The 19,125-nt window shown below is 46.6% G+C and overlaps 1 protein-coding gene across 2 annotated transcripts in view; it reads right to left on the reverse strand.

The window, feature by feature from the left end:
• Nucleotides 1–19,125, reverse strand: part of GRIA3 (glutamate ionotropic receptor AMPA type subunit 3) — a 154,463-nt gene that overhangs the window by 9,852 nt on the left and 125,486 nt on the right. Inside the window, exons 13-14 of one of the 2 annotated variants that reach the window (XM_075053769.1) lie at nt 11,684–11,931; nt 11,010–11,124 (exon numbers count right to left, since the gene is read on the reverse strand). In XM_075053769.1, the coding sequence (XP_074909870.1) occupies nt 11,010–11,124; nt 11,684–11,931 (363 nt within the window). The remainder of the gene's footprint in view (nt 1–11,009; nt 11,125–11,683; nt 11,932–19,125) is intronic. The other variant, XM_075053768.1, reaches the window with a different exon arrangement.

The raw sequence follows: 19,125 nt of genomic DNA on the forward strand, positions 1-19,125 counted from the left end.
TGACAGGCTTTTAGTTTGATTAATGACCTTTTAGGTTCATTATTTCACCTGTATCTATATAAAGTAGATAATCCCTAAACAGATATTTTACCTGGTGCCATCACTCTAGCTTCTACCAGCTTAAGAAAGAGACCCAGCAGGCTGAAGTCCCACACACAACTGGAAAAGCTGGCCAGGTTGCTCTTTTGGCGATCTGATTCCAGTTACTGGCCATCGTGTTTACGTGCTGGTGCTGCAAACAGGACCCTTCCCTGAATGAACTCGGACTGCAGAGAAGAGTCTGAGCAACTTCTTGGAAAAGTGCTGTTAATTTTTGAAAAGAACATCCTGATCTTGCCAGGAAAGAGCCATTTTCCAGGAACAAGCGATGGGATGTACTTATGCTAATGGCTTTGTAGCCTGTGTTTCGGCTGGTCCTCACAAGTTGCAGCAGGTGATCCAGTGAAGAGCCGGTAACCACTACAGGTGAGATTTAGGAGCAAAAGTCACTTTGGGACTTGAAAATCTCACCCAATAATCTGTAGACTTTCGTTGGCTGCTTGTAACTGGTGTTTGAGTGGCATAAAGTCTCGGCAACACCGTAGTTATGTTTATGACTTGCAATCAATAAAGATGTAAGTGGTGATTGGAACAGCTTTGGATAATTCACATCCCATTCTATGCTCTAATGGATGTAATATAAATGTTATACCCAAAAATGATCATTGCCAAGGAGAGCAAATGAACACGGCAGACAGCACACTGTTCCCTCAAACCAGATGAACCATTGCTCAGAATTAATTTCGGATTTTTAGACGCAATCTTTCAGAAAAGGGAGCTGCAAAGAAAAGGTGCAACAAGCAAAGGCTCTTTAACACGCTAATTAAAGGGCTTCCTCAGAGTTGCGCAGGTCGGGGTGGGCAGTGCATGGGTTGCACTGAATCTCCCAGGCAGTGGGGCTGCCCGAGGGCTGACCTGGCACCTTTTGCCACCTGGGTTTTACAAACTGCAGGTGTTCTTCAGCTGATTTCTGATGTTCCGTAAAAAATTTGGTGTACAGGGTACAGTGCGGCATTTTCTCAGCACTGTTGCTTGCATGCATCATCTTGAGAGTCCAAATGTAGCTTTTTGGGGCGTAGAGGGTGAAGAAATCATGCATGAGCTTGAAGGAAGACCAGAATAACATCAGCAGTGAGAATGCCTCTCTGGTCTTGAAAATGGCTTTTCTCCACTCATGCCCAGGGCAGAGGCTCAGGACAGCAGCGAACAAGCTGCAGAAGAGCTGACCAGTGTCCCAGCCCGGAGAGGGATGCCCGGCTGCCCAGCCGGCTCGGGAAGATGCCAACCGCCGGGCAAGAGCTCCAACCACCGCAGCTCCACTGCTCTTCTGCGCCGTCCCTGTGCAGGAGGGCTCGGCGGCTTCCACAGCGCCACGTAGGCAGGACGTCTGCGTCCCCAGCGGCACCAGGGAGGGATGTGTGCCATCTCACCCGGGGACGGAGGGTTCAGCCGGTGATGAAGCTAAGAAATTGAAGACCAGTGGCCACGGGGATCCTTCTCACAAGGCACATGGATGCTGGCTCCAGACGTATGGTAAGCATGGCTAACGGGAGCCTTGTCCATTGCCAAGAGATCTGGCTAGAAGGCCAGGGACATCACTTCCCCGGTACTTAATACAGCATCTGCCACAATGCAAAATCCTGCGTGGTCACTAACGTGCCCTTTCTCATTTTTTTCTCAGCGGTACAACATCAGATGCCAAATAACTCTGGTTGGCGAAGCGCTGTGGAAACGCAGGCACACATCACTAGGGATGCGGTATTTACAGCAAAGCTGTTTGTGTTTTAATGTACCCTGGCGCTGGCCGTTTGGGTACATCAGGGGAGGCAGACTCACCGTGCCAAAGGCACCCCTGGGCTCCAGCTGTGTCATACCACATGGGCGCAGAACAGCTGTAAATCTGGTCTAATATCTGGCTCGGCCAGGTTTATTGCTGATTTGTGGGATCAGAGCAACAAAAAGCCACAGGAGGTTTCTGGCAAATCCGGCCTTCTGAAGATTGCAAGATTAATGACGCGTGACGTCCTCCCTCCGAGTCGGCGTGTGGCCCTTGCCGAGCCGAGCAGTCAGACCAAGAGCTGCATCCCCTGCAAAGGGCTCGTCACCTTCCCGTCCAAATCCCAGTGACGTGAAGGAGACCAAAGTCCATGGTGGTACCAGGTCTTGGTTAGTATGTTATGAAGTGGTTTTTGACTTGTTGTATTTTTAATCCCTGTTATTTTTACCTAATCCCTTTAATTTAGGAGTCTGACATATTCAGAGCACTCTCACTTCTGCAGCAGGAATTGTTTTTCTCTTGTTTCTAATGACCAAAGCTGTCCTTGCTGGCTGGAGCACCCCTGGGACTGCTGACATCAGCACAACCCAACCAACGTTGTAACTTCAGAGTTTAGACGTTAAATGCTCGGGTTTCCAAAATCCACCTCATAGTGTCAGAGGAAAGGCAAGTGGACTAAGGTGCGAACAAGCAAGGATTTTCCTAATTCAAAATGCCTCCTAACATCCTCTGGGGTAAGACTCCTGAAAACACTGAATTAGTTGTTCCTGTTGGTATCACTGGCAAATTTCCACTGACGTCAGGGGAGGCAGGGTGGGAAGCCTGTTGCGGACATGTGGGAATTGTCACCTTTACCGTGCTCGGAGAGGGAAATATCTGAAGGGGACAGGGAGAACGACCCCAACGACTGCACCGTTGCTTTGCACCGCCATTTCAGCCCCACGCATCCAGCACCGCAGAGAAAAACGCCTCAAAGCCACGCATCACGCCAAATCACCGACCCTCCCCGCTCAGCGCTGACGGGAGGAAGGGGAGTTGATGCCCGCGGGGTCCGCAGTCCTGCTCGCTGGAGCTGAGCGGGCCAGAAGGCAAGTGGCCCACCGCCGTGGCCCCGAGCCGGCCCACGCGGGCACATGGCAGCGCAGGGCACTGAGAAATGCAGAAATCAAGCCTGGGCACTCTGCTTAATTTGACGGGATACCACAAAAATCTCACTAACAACCACCTTGGTATTGTTAAAATATAAAGATAGAAACAATCCAGGAAGAGATACCAAATGCGGCGTTATTCTCTAGAGGGCATTGCTTGAGGTTAAAGACCCATCTAAATCAAATAAGGCATTTTATTCCCCCAAGCTCTATAAATCCCAGCCTGATCTGTAACCATTGAACGGACTTTTTGTCAGATCTTGTTACTGAAATAACTTCTGACTAGATACAAAACCTGCGGGTGAATGCATTGTCCAAGTGCTCTGCTCTTTCCAAGATCTATCTGCCTGTCATAATTTAGCGATTTAGCAATGTCTCTGTGCCACAACTTCATGTTTTGCTACGCACCCATGCGTGAGGGATGGGCAAGATTTCAGATGGAAATGGGCTCATTATTAAAACCCACTACATTTGTTTAAAGACTACAGTTACCTGGTACTTCAAGCAGGAGTGAACAGAGCCCTGAAAGTGTGGGCATCAAAACATGGTCATTCGTTATTCCTATTGGTTACCTTCTGTCTCAAAAAGTGACCTTCTGTATTTCACACTGAACAATTAATATTCATGGAGAAAGCACCAGGTGTTTCTTCTTTAAGGAACGAACCTGGTTGCTCTTTGCTACCATTTCAGATCTGCACCATTTTTTCCCTGCCCTGCATTACCAGCAGTTGCACATCTATAAGATTTAACATTTGAGGGATTGAAATGCTTTATGGGTGGGCAGAGGAAGGGATAAAAGTGAAAGCCATCTAGCTTGAAAAGACAAAGAGCTTTCAAAATTAGAAGATTAAAACCTGGCGCCTCAAGCCCCATATATCCCCCAGCCACCTAAGAAATACGCTGCATGCTGATGGCTGGAATAATGCTCAGAGGCATCGGGCACAGGGCTAAATCCCCTGGCAGAAGGACATTGTTTTTCCTCAAGAGCAGAGCCAGAAGTGGTTCCCTTTGCTCAAGGGGGGGCCGGGGATCAGCGCCCCGGGACTGCGGCTCCCCGGCTGCCAGCGCTGGCCATGGGCTCATCCGCGGGCATCGCCCACAGCTGGGCTGGGACCCTCCTTCAGGTCACTGCACGGTTTGCCTCTTCTGTGCCTTTCGGTACCCAACGGTGTCACGGGATGATGAAAATCTTATCTGTGAAATAGCGCAGAAAGCCGTTTTTAAAATTTGGTTGTGCTGTCATATTGCCAGCAACGGAGCCAGCAACTGCGGGAGATGGAGACAGGCGGTGGTTCCTCCTGCCGAACTGCCCCGGGGTGTCAGCCTGCCCGGATTCATTCTGTCCAAAGGGCGTTAGTGACCTCCGCACGCTTCCAGTTCTGCTCTGATGGCAAATGCCTGTAAAGGAGAGGCTTTGCAAAGGGTGCTGAACACCGGTATTGCAACGGAGGTTCGAACGCTCTGCAAATGATCTATCAGGGGATGGGATTTTTAGTTACTGCTGAGCATACAGTAGCTGCAATAGTTTTCTGTAACAGAACTTTGTTCTAGTCTTCATTACTGTGTTTTTCCATAAATAGTGTTCTTTTGGTCAGTTCAAGGTTTCTTGCGTTTTTCTTTTAAAGGCAGGTTGGAGCAACCACTGTAACCCTGTGGAATCTGTAGGGTTTTTCCTTGCAGTAACTAGGTATGCATTTTAAATTCAGGTGTGTTAACTGATGCTGTATTTGCTGCAACGTGGAAGACATACAGAGATGTACGATGCCATTGTACCACCTACACACGCTCTGAATACACCTGCACGGAGCCAGATGTGTTACCAGCTGAGACTGCAAGTTCCTCCACTCTTTGCAGAGACTTGCAGCCTGTGTTTGGCAGCAGCTGCTGTCTCTAGGAAAGTATATTTATATGTTTCATAAATGTAGCTCAAACAAATTAAACTCTGTACTAACAGGATCATAATTTAATAGAAGTGCCAAGAGCTAATGCAATAATACGTGCCTATTGGATTAGGAAATGCAAGCCATAACAAGTCACTGTAGTTCATTTACAGCAGTGCCTGAGACTGGAGGTACAGATGTGGCGAGGGGGTGGGAGGAAGAGCTACCCGAACAGGGAGGCAGAATAAGCAGATGCTTCACGTCACGCTCAAACCTACAACATCTGAAACAGCAACGTGGATCTTTCCTGTCATTGCCTGGATCCTTTCTAACCTGGACGGATATGAGCAAGAGACTCAACTTACCTTGCGTGCAGGCTATCCCCTCACCTTCTCTTTCTCTTGCCTCTAGACACATCCATTTTTCCCCCCGTCTTCTATGATTTATTTTCCTCTTGGGACGGCTTCTTCTGTGACTCCTGCTCTTGGGCTCCTCAGCAGGCTGCAGGTAGGTGCTGCTTAGTCCAAAGGCTACACAAGACATTCAAAGAACAGCTACATCGCTCGTATAAAGCTAGAGGTGTCCGACCCACGATTACAGTGCCAGCCAGCACAGAGAAATCCACCGGAGCAACGCAAGTGCCTGCGTCCACCTGAGCTCAACGCTGAAACATTAGAATTACTTTGAAGAAGAAAGGCATTTACTTTTCCCTTTGTATGTTAGGTGCCAGCAGTTACCATTAAAGAGGAAACAGGCAAGCCCAGACCCCCAGGGAGATGTTCAAAGGAAGGGCCCTGCTCCTGCTGCTGGGAGCCCCACTTTGAGCTGCTGGTTTTCCTTTTTCCTTTTCCAGTCCCAAGGAGCTCTGCCTCGGCTCTTCCCGTACTGATGCTTACAATGCAGGATAAATGACTCATGCAAGCAATTTATGGAAATTAACTGTTAAGCACCACAGGTATTATCAAAACGAGCGCATGAGTCACAAGTCTTTCTCTAAGATTTCTCGCGGCCATAAAGGCAGGACGCAGTGCCCCTGCACGAGGCCCGGCTCTGCCCCCGTTAACGCTGCACAAGCACGTGTCCTTGCACACTCGGGTCCAGCTTCGTCAAGGCAGCAAAGCTCGTCCCCACGATGCTAAAGGTTGTACAGGCAAAACAAAACAGTTCCCAGTTCTTACATGCCAGCCCTGACTCCACCAGCATCTTCCCAGCCTGGGCAACCTGCTCATCCCAAATTCTCGTTCTCCTAGTTACATTCCCAGGAAAATACCCTCAAACAGTCTGCGCAACAGCCCAGACATTTCTGCAAACCGGAGCACGCTCTCTGCCCTTCTTGGCAATGCTTTAAGCGAGATGCTCCGATGAACTCCTAGAGCATTAAGACTTCATTATTGGCACAAACCACACACAGTATTATTTCCTAATATGCTATAAAGTAATAGCTGTCAATTAAACAAATATTCTGATGTCTTCCTTTTAAAGTATTATTTTGCTTTGTCACTAATTTGCACAATACAATAATTTCATATTACTCTCCTAGCTCTGCGCATGAATTACTCTCCTAGCTCCGACCAGACATTTTATCTTTTTCCAGCTCATAACCCAGGCCTATAGAATGGGTGGCAAGTAAATTCGTGCTGATGAACATAATTTCAAACAAATTGCTCAAATAAATTGTGCTGCATCTTTTTAAGATAGCCATTTCCCCAAATGTTCTCTTTAAAGCACACCACTTTTGGCAATGGTGCTCTTTAGATGTCAGGTATCATCTAAAATAATGCGTAACAGATTCCTTCTAAAAATAAGCCACTTAAAAAAATTATGCTGCAAATGCGAATGGCTGTGCTGAAAATGTATCAAAGCAAAATAGCACAGAGAAATGGGGGAACAAATCCCATCTGCTTATGGCCACACTCACAGCTCGGAAGGGCTTGGGAATGTGATGCTTTATGGAGCATGGCTCCGAGGGCAGAACTCAACTAGCACGCCGGAAAAGTAATCCTATGATTAAAAAGAAACAACTGAAAAACGAAGTAGTATTACATCGCACGTCATTTCACAGATGTACTCCAAAAGAGATATCAGCCTAAAAAAGAATATATTAAAGAAATTAAGTCAAATAATTAGCAAATAATCTGGGCATGTGAAGTTGGCGAGATGCTGCATTCAAACATTCTCCTTCTGTGTTGGTTGTCATTAAATGTTACCGTGAAGGCATAAGAATACAAGAAATATATCAACAGCAGAACTACAGAAATTTATCTTAGCAGAAAATTGTTCCTATGCAACTGAATAATTAGTTTCACTTAAGTCACTCAGCCTGCTACTGCCGTCTGCATCCCCTTTTGTCTATTTCTTGTTAAATTCCTATTCAGCCATCACTCAGCTCTGAGATGATAGGATTGTATAATAAACAAAATAATTAGTTTCCAAACTCGTAATACACTGTAACATATTTCCTGGAATATGGTTTTTTTATAACTGCTATTTTGCATTCTCTCACGATTGAGAACTCAGCTCACACGTATAAGAGAATCTGAAGACGGTATAATTTTGCCATGAACCCAATGGATGAAAGTAAATTCATGCTCATTTAGGAGAGCTAAGTGAACAAATTCTGATGCACGTACCAGAATGTCTGTACCAGCCAAGTCAGCCTACACGTATTGACATGCGTCACAGACAAATTACATATAGATGGAACACGTTCCCCTTGGGACTTCTTAAATAAGGACCACTACTGAAATGGGGGAACTCCCAAGATACTGCAGGGTGGACTGGCACCCTCTGCTCCACACCAGCGCTGGCATATACTGGTAGCACTGAAAAGGAGACATAAGTCAGCTGAGGCCTTTAAAAAAATCTCATTAGAACAGCACAATCTCTTTAGTCTTAAATTACGAGTGGACCCCAGGAGCACGGGATGCTCACAGGACTAACCTTACAGTCTGCGTAACCAAACAGATTCGAAACCTTGGAGAAAGTCGACTGAATACCTTTTCTTTTTCCCGCTGCAAGACTCAAAATCATCGTGAAATCTGAAGTCACTGTTTAATTTTCCAATGGCAACGAAGATACGATAAGAAGAGGTGAAGTCGCAGCTCAGAATCATTCCTCTCCAAGCACAGGCAAACCGCATGCTAAACCGCAGGAGGGATGAGCGCGGCAGGGCATTTTCTGGGTGACCGGGTCCTCTGCGGTACAATGATGGGCACCGGCACAAGCGAACAGGCTGCATACTTACCTCTGGCTTTCAGCGCGAGCTAGAATATCAGATCGCACAGAGGAATTCAGCTTAAGAAACCGGCACCGTCGGTCCGCAACGACTTGCAGCTACACACAGCTCGTTGGCAGTAGGTCGGACGCGGCCGATTACAAACTCAGGGCGGTGATTTCCCAAACTTGGGTCTCTACTGGCGGAGCTAAGAGAAGGGGTCTGTCAGCTTAGCCGGTAGAGAGAGCTGCCCTGAGCGAGTAATGGTCCTCGTGCCGCCCCGTCTGATGGGCTGCAAGGTTTCCATCTCCCCCTGAGGCACCTCCACCACCCCGTCTTCTCTGTTCCGACCCCCCCCACCTCCTTTGAGGGAAAAAAAAGAACAGTTTTGAAGCGACTCCTCTGAAACACCCTATAAATTAAGCCGTGTTGGTAGAAACGATTAACCGCAGAGATGGGATGAGATGACGGGGGTACTCAGGGCTTCTGGTGGGAGGATGGAGCGGAGGAGAAAGGTCAGTGAGACTGTGGGGGCCCAGCACCCCGAGGGCAGCGTCAGCGGCCGGGGGGCATCAGCCTGCCTGCCGCAACGCCGCGGCATCGCCGCCTGCAGAACGCCGCCTCAAAAAAGAAAAGCCATTTCCTAACAAAAAAGCCCTTTGATTTACAACTCTAGACACAACAGCGAAGCCCGTCCCCGCCTCCCCTAGCTCAGTCTTCTGCGGGACGTCTTCTCCCACCCATGTTCTCCTCCCTGGGGACTTCTGCCGGCTAAGCCGTGCCCCCGAGAGCCGGCGTCTGTAGCTCAAACAAACAAGCAGTCCTTCATCACAGCGTGCTACGACAAACTGCGGAAAGACGGTACGTTGTCATTTACGGATTAAACCTGCAAAACCCACGTCATCGTGTTTGCTCCCCTTCCCTCTTCGCTGGACACCCGCCCGTGGTACCAGGGCACACCTCACTCCGCTCCCTTATCGCGCCCGGACCAGGGCCAAGGGCTCGCTCGCGGATGGTACTGCTCTTTGTACGAGGTCTTTCGGCACCAGCAAAAATAGAAGGATGGCCCTGCCCTGATTATGACCGTTTAAAAAATCCTTTTTAGTTTCCTTAGGGCTGTAAGCGTTAGTTGGCTGGGTTTAATTCAATGAACTCGAAGCAATGAAGTTCATTGAAGCTGGTTTGTACAAAGAGTTTTCTTTCACGGAGGCAGCATTAGACAATGCGGTGCCGGATCCCAGGAGAATATTAAACATTTAATATACTGGCAAGTGTAACATTTTATAAAAATGTTGCGTGAAGGATGAGCAGCAGAGCTAAAAAGCATAAAAAAGCTCATGCTCGTCTCCAGGCTGCTGCTGAGCACTGCAGACCTCCAGTTACTGAACAAACCTGAATTCAAGAGCTTTTCCTTCCTTTATTATTACGCAGTGGCTTTTGCTAACATCAGAGATGAGTAGCTGAGTAATTTCCTATGTAGCCAACTGTAAGCAACTCTTACTAATAGAATGCAGCAGTAATTTGCGGTAATTGTGCAAATCTGCAGTTTACTGAAAATACTGTTATTATTGATTTTGGACCAAAGCTGAAGCATTTTTATAAGAGAGATTAGGGGTTATTGTTCCTTAAGGAACTGGTTTTACTAGCTGTAGGAGAGTGTCACTACAAAAATTAATCTCAGTACTTTTCAGTATAACAATGGATTGTAAATTAATTTTCTTGGTAATTCCTGTACTCCAGGTGACCAATACCACCCAGCCTACTCTAGCTACAGCTTCACCTCACCAGGTTAAAAACTGCAGAAACTGCCAGCTTTACAGGGCAAGGTTGGCAATATGAAAGCACACTAGTTAATTTTTGCAATGCACAAGCTTATTAAAGCAACTTTGAGAGTCTCGCTGCCGTAGAGGCTGCCTGAAAGACTGGGGGAAGCCTCGGCTCAGCAGAAGGCAATGACAGCTTTGCCACTGCTGTCGCTGGTGCTAAGGTTTTAATCCACATCTGTTTCAAAAGCACAGCAAACACGAACGCAGTGCTCCCGCACAGGTGTGTGCAGAGACTGGTCAGTGACCTACAAAAGGTGGCATTTGAATATTCTAGGCAAAACTACCAAAACCTCTTTCCTTAAGATTCATTTCCAGTTTAGTGCATCAATACACTTCCCTGTTGCAAGCAACGTATCTCTCATTTCAGCTTTGCCTACTGCAAGCTTGAGCTCCTTACGCGTTACCGTTATTGCCACTTTTTTATCATTAACAGGTGACTACTGTCTCTGCGTAACACCATGTCTTTGCTATGATCGTTGCTTAACTCTTCCATTAGATGAGCAGCCACCCTTTCCCTCCCTGAGCTACAGACGCACCCAAGGAGCTCTTCTCCGGAGACCAGGCTTCCTCCCAGGGGCACCAGTTCAGACCAGCAAACCAGCACGTGCTGGTACTGGTTTGCTTGACCTCTCCCCAAAAGAGCAAAGGAGAAGGGAGCCCTCTCGCCTCCAGGTCTGTGCTGGCAAAGCTGATCCTGGCGAAAACAGGCTCTCAAAAACTGCTCTCCATCACAGCTAAATCATGGAGAAGGACTGAAGCCCTGTCCTCCGGGGGTTAGGATGGCGGCCAGATGTGGTCACTGGTTTCTTGTACAGTCACGAGTACTGATTTGCTCTGCATTGGTCCCACCAATACTGGACTTTCTATCTGTTAGTTAAATAAGGTTTCCAAGCTTGACCAAGCCTGCTGATGATATTAAATAAGACCGTTTCTTTGAAAGAGCTACTGGGCAAGCAAATGGCTTTTTTTTCCCCACCACAATTATTCAAATGGTCTTCATCTGTGTTCTTTTTTGGTTTTTTTGGTTGATGTTTGGTTTTTTTTTTTTTTCCTTGAGAAGTAAAATAACAGCCTTGCCGATTACTCTTTGCTAAGGTACCCGATTGTGGTGACATTGAGGCTGACCTTGGAGTCACCTCCCCCGCTGCCGCACTCTCCTTTGTCGTACCACCATTTGTTTTTCAATTTGTCCAAGAGGCCTTGCTCATTCAGTTTTAATACTGCCAGGTTAACAGCATTTCTTGAAACGATAAAACATAACTTGTAAGAAAAAATGCACAAATGCTTAGGAAATCGTAACGTATAAAAAAAGGAGCACAAGAGGACAAATTGGCTAAAATTTCACAGAACGTGGAGCTATCAAAATGTCTGTACAGCAAATACAGGGTTAAATATTGGAAGGTGGCATGGAGGATAACATTTGCTCAAAACTGAAGTGTGCGGGATGGGGAAATCGTCTTTGAGAAAAAAAGTAACAAGAACACCACATCATGCAGTTAACATTCGTCACATATGGCAGGTTAACTCGGCTTTTACCATTTAAATTGAAAAAGCCATTGAACTGTAAAATTAAAACAGCAACAAACAATCAGAAAGGACAACACGAAGAGAACACTAAAAAAATGGATGCATTAAATAAACGAAACCATAATTTACCGTCTTATTTAACTCCATGGAATATTGAAGATTTTAAACTTTAAAGTTACCTCAAAATCCACAAGAAAGAAAATGACAACACAATACATCAGGGTAGGTGGAATACTATAACAACATGGATATTGTTATATTATTCCACCCACCTTAATGCTGAGCCTTTGGGGGTTGCTACACCATAGCCCTTGGAATCCAGGTTGCCGCCAACTTTCATGGTGTCGCAGGGCTTGCGCTGCTCGATGTACTCGTTCATCGTCGACTCCAGCAGGAAGGCAAACTTCCCCTTCGACTTCCTCACCCTCGCCACCCCGTCCGCCGTCGTTTTGGTGAACACCGAGGGCTCGGCCGACTTCATGTACGACCACATTTTCTCGTAGACGGCTATTTTTGACCTCTGGGAGAGAGGAAAGGAGGGAAAGGAAGAGCCACATTGGAGAGGGCACAAGACCGAGCTCCTCGGGCTTAGGGGTGTAATTAACACCCTATAACTGATGAAGGCTAACAAATAAAAAAGTCAAGTTAGCTCGGAGCGAGACATATTGCCCCCTGAACAATGACCAAACCGTAAAATGGTCGGGGAGGGGGAAACATCTCTCAGACGTTTATTCTACTAATTGCCATGTAATTGGCAGCCTGGCAGGCGGAATGAGAAACGGCGTGTGCCCGTTCCAGCGCCTCCGCTCCCGCTCCGCGGTGGGTTTATCCGCCTGCACGCTGCTCTGCTACCGAACCAGAGGGAGGATGTTAAATCCTAGCTCATCCGTCATGGCCAACAGATGCAAAGGAAGCCTCTCCTCTTCGCACAAATTCTCAGCCTTCGTTTTTCTGCTAACTGGCAGCTAGGAGACACTGACATTTGCTTATTACAAGTTCCCAGCGAGGCAGGAGTCCGCTTTTCACAGCGGCGATGGCAGGTCTATGATACAGGAGACCAGGACAGCTCTACTGGCTTCTAATAGTGATGCTCATACGAGGGATATAAATAGTAATTATAAAATCCTTTACGAATCAATAGTCAAACTTTCAAAATGCAGTTTCACATTTTCCTAAAAGACAGCAAACACAAGTATTAGCACTAAACTGAAAAAATTGCCGGTTAACTGCTTGCGTGTCGTGTGTGTATCTATTTTTTTCCTGTTCTCCCCGTTTTTGAGACTGAGCCAATCCTAACAGCCTCTAGCTCGGCATACGGGTTTTGTAAACCTGGAAATGTTGAGAAACGTGTTATGTCCCCTTCTCCCTCTTCCTCACCAGTAACATTTAAACCATTCTCAGATCTTAAAGCCACCTCCAGACTCTTAAGCATTCGTACCCTGGACTACAGGTTAAACTTTCCTGCTTGGTCGACAGAAGGCAGTAATGCCAGCTGTATTTCTCTAAAGTCTAGAAATCCAAAGGATTTATATAAGGCTTTCGGTCCAAGCTGTGGGTACCTCGAATTTATGCCTCCCACTCCTTGCCAGTTTCCTGTCCACAGCTTCCCTTGCAGAATGGGAATGAGGCAGGCAGTAGCTAAATCTAGTTCAAATTTAACAAACTTGTGGCAGAAGACTGTTAATGTCCATCAGCTTGATGATCGAGACGTGTTTCCTCCTCATTCAGGACAATTTCATGTGTTTTGAATAATGTAACGCTTAACAACCAGCCTCCCAACATTTCACAGGGAGTAAGCCCTGCCTTCACCGTTCTTCAGATTAACGAGCCCAGCTAGTGTCGCTAGGACGGATGGAGAGGAGCACGGAGAGCAAGGGTTTATTTTAATTATCCTTCCTGATGAGCTGAAAAACAACTGAAAATGCAAACCAATTAAAATCAGCCCAACCGACAATAGGAAATCAGAGGGACAACGACGCCGTGCGGCTCTGTTCGGAGCTGGCTGGGTGGTGGGCAGTGAGAAACAAGCACGAGGGAATTCAACCGAGAGCACTTCTGGGCTAAAGATGGGCTGTACAGCTCTGTTTTGTCCAGCATCAGGAGTGAAAAAGTGGTGGGAGGAAAGGGGTTATGAATCTGGCCCGAGTCACCCTCTCCGAGTACGCTGGAGCTCCCTCGCACAGAAAGGTGATGGAAACAGCCTGGCTGGCCAACACGGACACTGCGTGAGCAACCAAAATTCTGGCAATTTGAGCTCAAAAATGTTCTCTGATAGGCGATTGTTGTGGACCATCAGTCATGAGCCAAATTCGCCCGAATCACTTTTGCTTTTAAAATTTGTGTGCTCTCCCTTTTTTACTCCGCATGTTTACACTTTTAGATTATACTGATGTTAAATTGTTAAACTGTCCTAGTTTCAAGGTGCTTGTCCTTACAACCTTCATCTTCTTTTAACATAAATAATACAAGCGCACCTGCCCGTTTATATTTGCAAATGGGCATCTAAGGGACAAAAGGAAGGTAAAAATACAGCTTTACTCTTTATATCTCTCAGCAAGCTAAAGTGGTTAGCCTTCAAAAATTGCGCATGCACCACATATGCTTTTGCTTGTTTTCCTCTGCAGAGTGTGCCTTTAACTACACAGACAAACCAGAATTTCTTTTCATCTTCTAACTCACACCAGAATACCTCTCTTTAATAAGTTCTTTCATACTCTTTCCAGCTGGCCTGACTACCTAAAAGCAATTGCCAATACATCTGTGCATTGTTAATAATAACAGTTATCTGATGAGTGCCAACAGCATGCTCAGGGCTGCAAATGGCCCAAACAAAGCACATTCTCTGCTCCAAGGGCAAAAGGTGAATATCATCATTCATGCTTCAAAAAACCAAATTCCACCACTCGAAACCAGACCTCCTTTCAACTTTAACAAATAGCCCAAGCTTTATAGTTTGCTCCCTTCGTTTAACTCTTTTGGATGATGCGGCTAATAAAAATCAGCACATTTCTATATGATCATTGCCCACCTCTTCTTCTGCCAAGTGGGATTTTCATAATATCTTGTTATTATCGAATTAACTAAATGAGTATAGCAGTCTGATCTAGCAGAAGTAGACAAAAATGCACGCTAGAAATGATCACAGCAGGTATTGACTGGGAATGGTTAAAATAAAACACATCGGGCACGTGTTGGTTTCGGAGCGGTCGGAGCAGCCAGAGCCTGACTGGGGAGACTGGGAGAGGACCCACGGACGTCCCGGGAGTGGGGACCAGTGAGGTGATGGGCTCCCACCACTGCATCCTGCTCGGTTAGCGCTGCTCTTTGCAGCCGTTCCCCTAAATTCAGAATGAGGCCAAAATACGGATTTATGATGAGGCTTCTTCGAGGAAGGGACAGTGCCACCGGAGGAGCTGTGAAACCTGCAAACCTGCTCCGAAGTGCTCGAGGGCCTTTTCTGCCCCAGGAGCCGTGTTTTACACCTGCTCAACGGCATGAGACGACCAGTTGACTAAAGCCGGTCAAAGACACGAGATGAAATGAAAGACGGTATTTTGAGTAAATATTTTCCTTTTTCCAATTTTCCAATTGCCTCCAAAAAAACCCCCCAGAAGCCCCTAAAAGACTTTCAGAAAAGGAAAATGTCTTTCCTTTCTAGTTAGCTGCAAATCCTGGGCTGAAAGAACATTTTCACCCATCTGTCCTCCCCTGCAGCGGTTCAGGGCACCCCCCCAGCGCCTGCGTGCCCCCCCAGCAGTCTGACACCTGCCAGAGGGGCCAGACAGCAGGAGCGACCATCGAGAAAGGATTTACACTCCAGAATAAGGTAAGGTCTGACAGATCTGCACTGCTGCTAGAGTTCAGTGGCAGTAAAACATTTTCCCTCTCATTAAAGTGCTACTTTTAAAGAGATATTTAGAAAAAAAGCTTAAAAGCAAAGATTTAAACCAATTCAAAGCCCATAACTGCAGTAACTCCCTATGCTCTGCAACTCCTATCTCAGTTCTTTGATATTGCTCTCAAGAAGTCCGTCACACACATTTCAAGGGGATATTATTATCATTTTTTTTCTTAAAAGCAACATTTTCAGTGTTTCATCTAGGCCTTGGGACACATTAAAGCATCTTTTCATTATCGCGGCCTTACTGCAGATATAAATAGAGCTGGCCTTTGCTTTGTCAATAGCGCTGGCTTTTTACTCTCTTTGGAGATGTTTATGCAGAAGTATGAGCCGCACACACCTCAGCACACGGGTGGGGGCAGCTCCTTTTTGTGTCGGCAGAGCCAGCAGCTCTCACGCTGAGGAGTCCCTTCACTCACCGTCCCTTCACTTCACCGTTACTAACCGGTACCTAAACACACGCTGCTTCTGGGTAGCGACGCGTTCATTTTAAAAGAAGGTGTCAATTCAATCGGTCCACAACTTTAACAGCGTCTTTCATTCCAATTCCGCTAGTTTTTACGTGCGGTTGGCTCCAGCACGGAAACGAAAAATCCAACAAACCCACGGTGTGCCCCAGCACCAAAAAGCGCGGCTGGGCGCGCGCGTTACAGGCAGCGGGAAGGAGGCAGGTTTACCTCTCGGTTGCCGTTATTTCTTCAATCCGTTCAACAACAAGAAAAACCCAGCCCCCGCAAACCTGGCTCCAGCCGAGCAGGACCAGATGCCTTGTTTTCACTTCCGCACATCCCAAACCGCCTAGAGATACACCGCAAAACCCAGCACATCTTGGACGATTCCTTGACGTTGGTTAAATTTAGCTCTAAAACATCTTTGTGACTGAAACCTTCTCCCAATGACCGAGTTACCTTTCCCCCTCTGCAGACATCTGTCTCGTGCTTCTGCTAAAAGTGACACTGCGTCACCTCCTCCACTACTGAGTAGTGGTGAAGCTATTATATTTGAAAGAAACAGCATTTTTCCTCTACAGTTAAAGTATGTTACAGGGATGCCCTTTGCCTATTTTAGAATGTTTCGCCTTCTCTGCCACCTTCTCTGCAACCTGCAAGTCTTCTTCAAAATGCCCACCTCATGCACCCTGTTGGGATATTTTATTAAAATGACCAAAACGGTCCTTTGTTTCTTATGACAGGCACCAGGAAATTATTTCCCAGTAGTCAAGCTAAAAATGTTCTCTTATAGGTGATTATTGTTGATCACCCAGTCATGAGCCAAATTCACCCAAATCCATTGCACTTTTAAAATTCATTTATATATTCTCCCGTTTTTACTCTGTATGCTTAAAATTTTAGATTATACTGATATATTTTTTTACCTCTGTCTTCAAAACAGAGTGATAAACAAGCTTAAAAAAAAAGAGCGGGGAGAGAAAGAGATAAGGTCCCCCCAGTAACCCAGGAGCTGGGCTATAAGGAATAACAGGAGAATGTTTCATGCTGGGCAGTATCAGTCTAAGAAATGGAACTAAGAAGTCTAAGAAGACCCAGAAGGAAGGTAGTTACAGCTGCCTGGTGTCAGGGCTGGGTCTGGGCTATGTAAGCTTTAATATACTTTGGAGTAGGCCAGCATACATGGAAATGCAGCAAATCCCACAGGGAAGTGCAGCAAATGAGAGCGAGACCCGGGCAAAATGGACGGAGCATCCTAACCACGGCACGCACACAACGGTAGGCAGAGACATCGATAAAGGACCTAAAGCAGCAGAGTTAACACACGCCTCTGCTACACCAGCCCTATGACCACTTTATAGCTCTTTAACAAGGGAAATTTATAGCCCTAAGGCAGACAGATGTTGCTGATACAAAACACAAAGGTCCGTACTAAAACCAGTGCAGGTATTTAATCTGAATAATACATGCTGCCTTTATATAGATGCACGCCTCACTGATATGAACTTAGGTAGTTAAGTGTGAACCTTAGCTTCATTATCATCACTCACTGCTTTTCTTCCACGTGTGCAATTAGCTCTTCTACAGTAGCTAATGAATCCAGTAGCTTATGAACCATTAAAAAGCAAGTTACTAAACAGGAGTGAAAAAATGCCAGAAGACTGCCTTGGTACCACCGCTGCTGTCTGGCCTGGGGACCACTTTGAGATCCATCAGTTTTAGGCAGCGGCTTTCTTGGACTTTCAATACTGCAAACTGCAATGGAGTGGCTGCCATGGTCTTGGTCTTTTGGATAAGGCTTTGATTTGATGCCTTTCTGCTCGCCCACGAGCCTGACGTCGAGCCCCCCCCGCCACAGCTGCCTCTGGGGGGAGCGAGGGACAGTGCTCGGAGCCCCCAGCCCAGGGCCAGCTCTGGAGCACAGGGAGGCTGGCCTAATGATGCTACATTCATAATAATAACAAGATAAATATTATTAGCAAGGTCCCTCTGCCTGAGATTTCCAAGCTCTTTACTGAGAAGGAAAAAATAGGTTTCATGAAGGCCAGAGGGCACCATTAGTCCCCAAGGGCGGACGTGAAAGCAGAGATGTCCCTTACTGAAGGTCATAGGGCAAAGTCTAACAGATCAATGTCACAGCTTTTAGCCACATAACTTGTGATGCCAGCAGTTTACTTACCTATATGGACAGAAAAATCAATCCCATCATTACATGAACCTCTTGTTTTTATTACGGTCTCATCAGAAGAAAGTAGGTCAGATGCCATGAGCATGCACAGGACATTTGTCTTTTAGCAAGGCCAACCCCTAAATCTACCAAACTCTACCCACAGTTTATGAATTTATGGGATGTCACAGATAAGCATGCATATGTAAACTAGTCTGTATATTTGTAGGAATACACAAATCTTTGATAACATATGCATAAATGTAAAAGAAAGGGTAAACTGGTGAATAATAATATTGCACAGTCAAGTTTGCGATGAGAGACACTGTCATGTTGGTTTGTTGTTCAAATTAATGATGTTATAACTTTTCTGCTTTAGAATTGGCATCTTCCTTTCCCAATTGGGGCAAATGAAGCCCAGAGAGCCGAAAGATGAGTCCCACAAACCTCGGGGCTGCCGCTTTCCTCTAGGATCCCCTAAATCAAGATTCAGACACCGCCCGTACGGGGGCGGCGAGGACAGTTTCTGTCTTTCGGAGGCGGCCCTCTCGACCCACGGGCAGTGTTTCTCCCCTGGCGGGACCGGGGATGGGGGCCCGGGGGTCCGGCAGGAGCTCGTGGAGGAGGTGGCGGTGGGGAAGGAGGGTCAACGGCAGCACCGTATGCACAGGCAGCTGGGGAAGCAGCCTGCAAAAATCCCCTCCAGGCTTCAGCGACACTACCGTCGTTCCCCACCTGACATACATAGTGGCCCGATTATAAAAGAAACTTTATCTTCCAGAGATAATACAGTATTGTAAGGGTTTTCTTTTCCTCTGTATCACGGTCATTTTGAAAACGTGCGCTTTGGCAGCAGGCAGGTAATGTGCAGTAGCTGCTTTAACAGAGATCTTTTCTGGAGTGAGCTCCGCTCACACAAACAGACGAGCAAAGAGTCACTCCGCTGACATGTCAGGAACAGTCTGAGCAGCAGAATGTAAATCAAGATTTTAAGACATCCTTTCCTGGCACAACACTGAACCTCAGACGCCGCCTATATCCATCTCCTCACTTTATTGCTACCATCCATTCCTCCCTGTTGCAATACTGATTGGGAAATTAAAATGAAAGTCTTTATCAAGAGACAAGCTGCCTTTGTAAATCCTCTGTGATTCACGGCCAGAGCCAGCGCTCGCCCCGAGGCAGCGACTGCGTGGG

The sequence above is a fragment of the Buteo buteo genome, chromosome 22 (genome assembly GCF_964188355.1).
Source record: "Buteo buteo chromosome 22, bButBut1.hap1.1, whole genome shotgun sequence".
NCBI classification, from domain to species: Eukaryota; Metazoa; Chordata; class Aves; order Accipitriformes; family Accipitridae; genus Buteo; species Buteo buteo.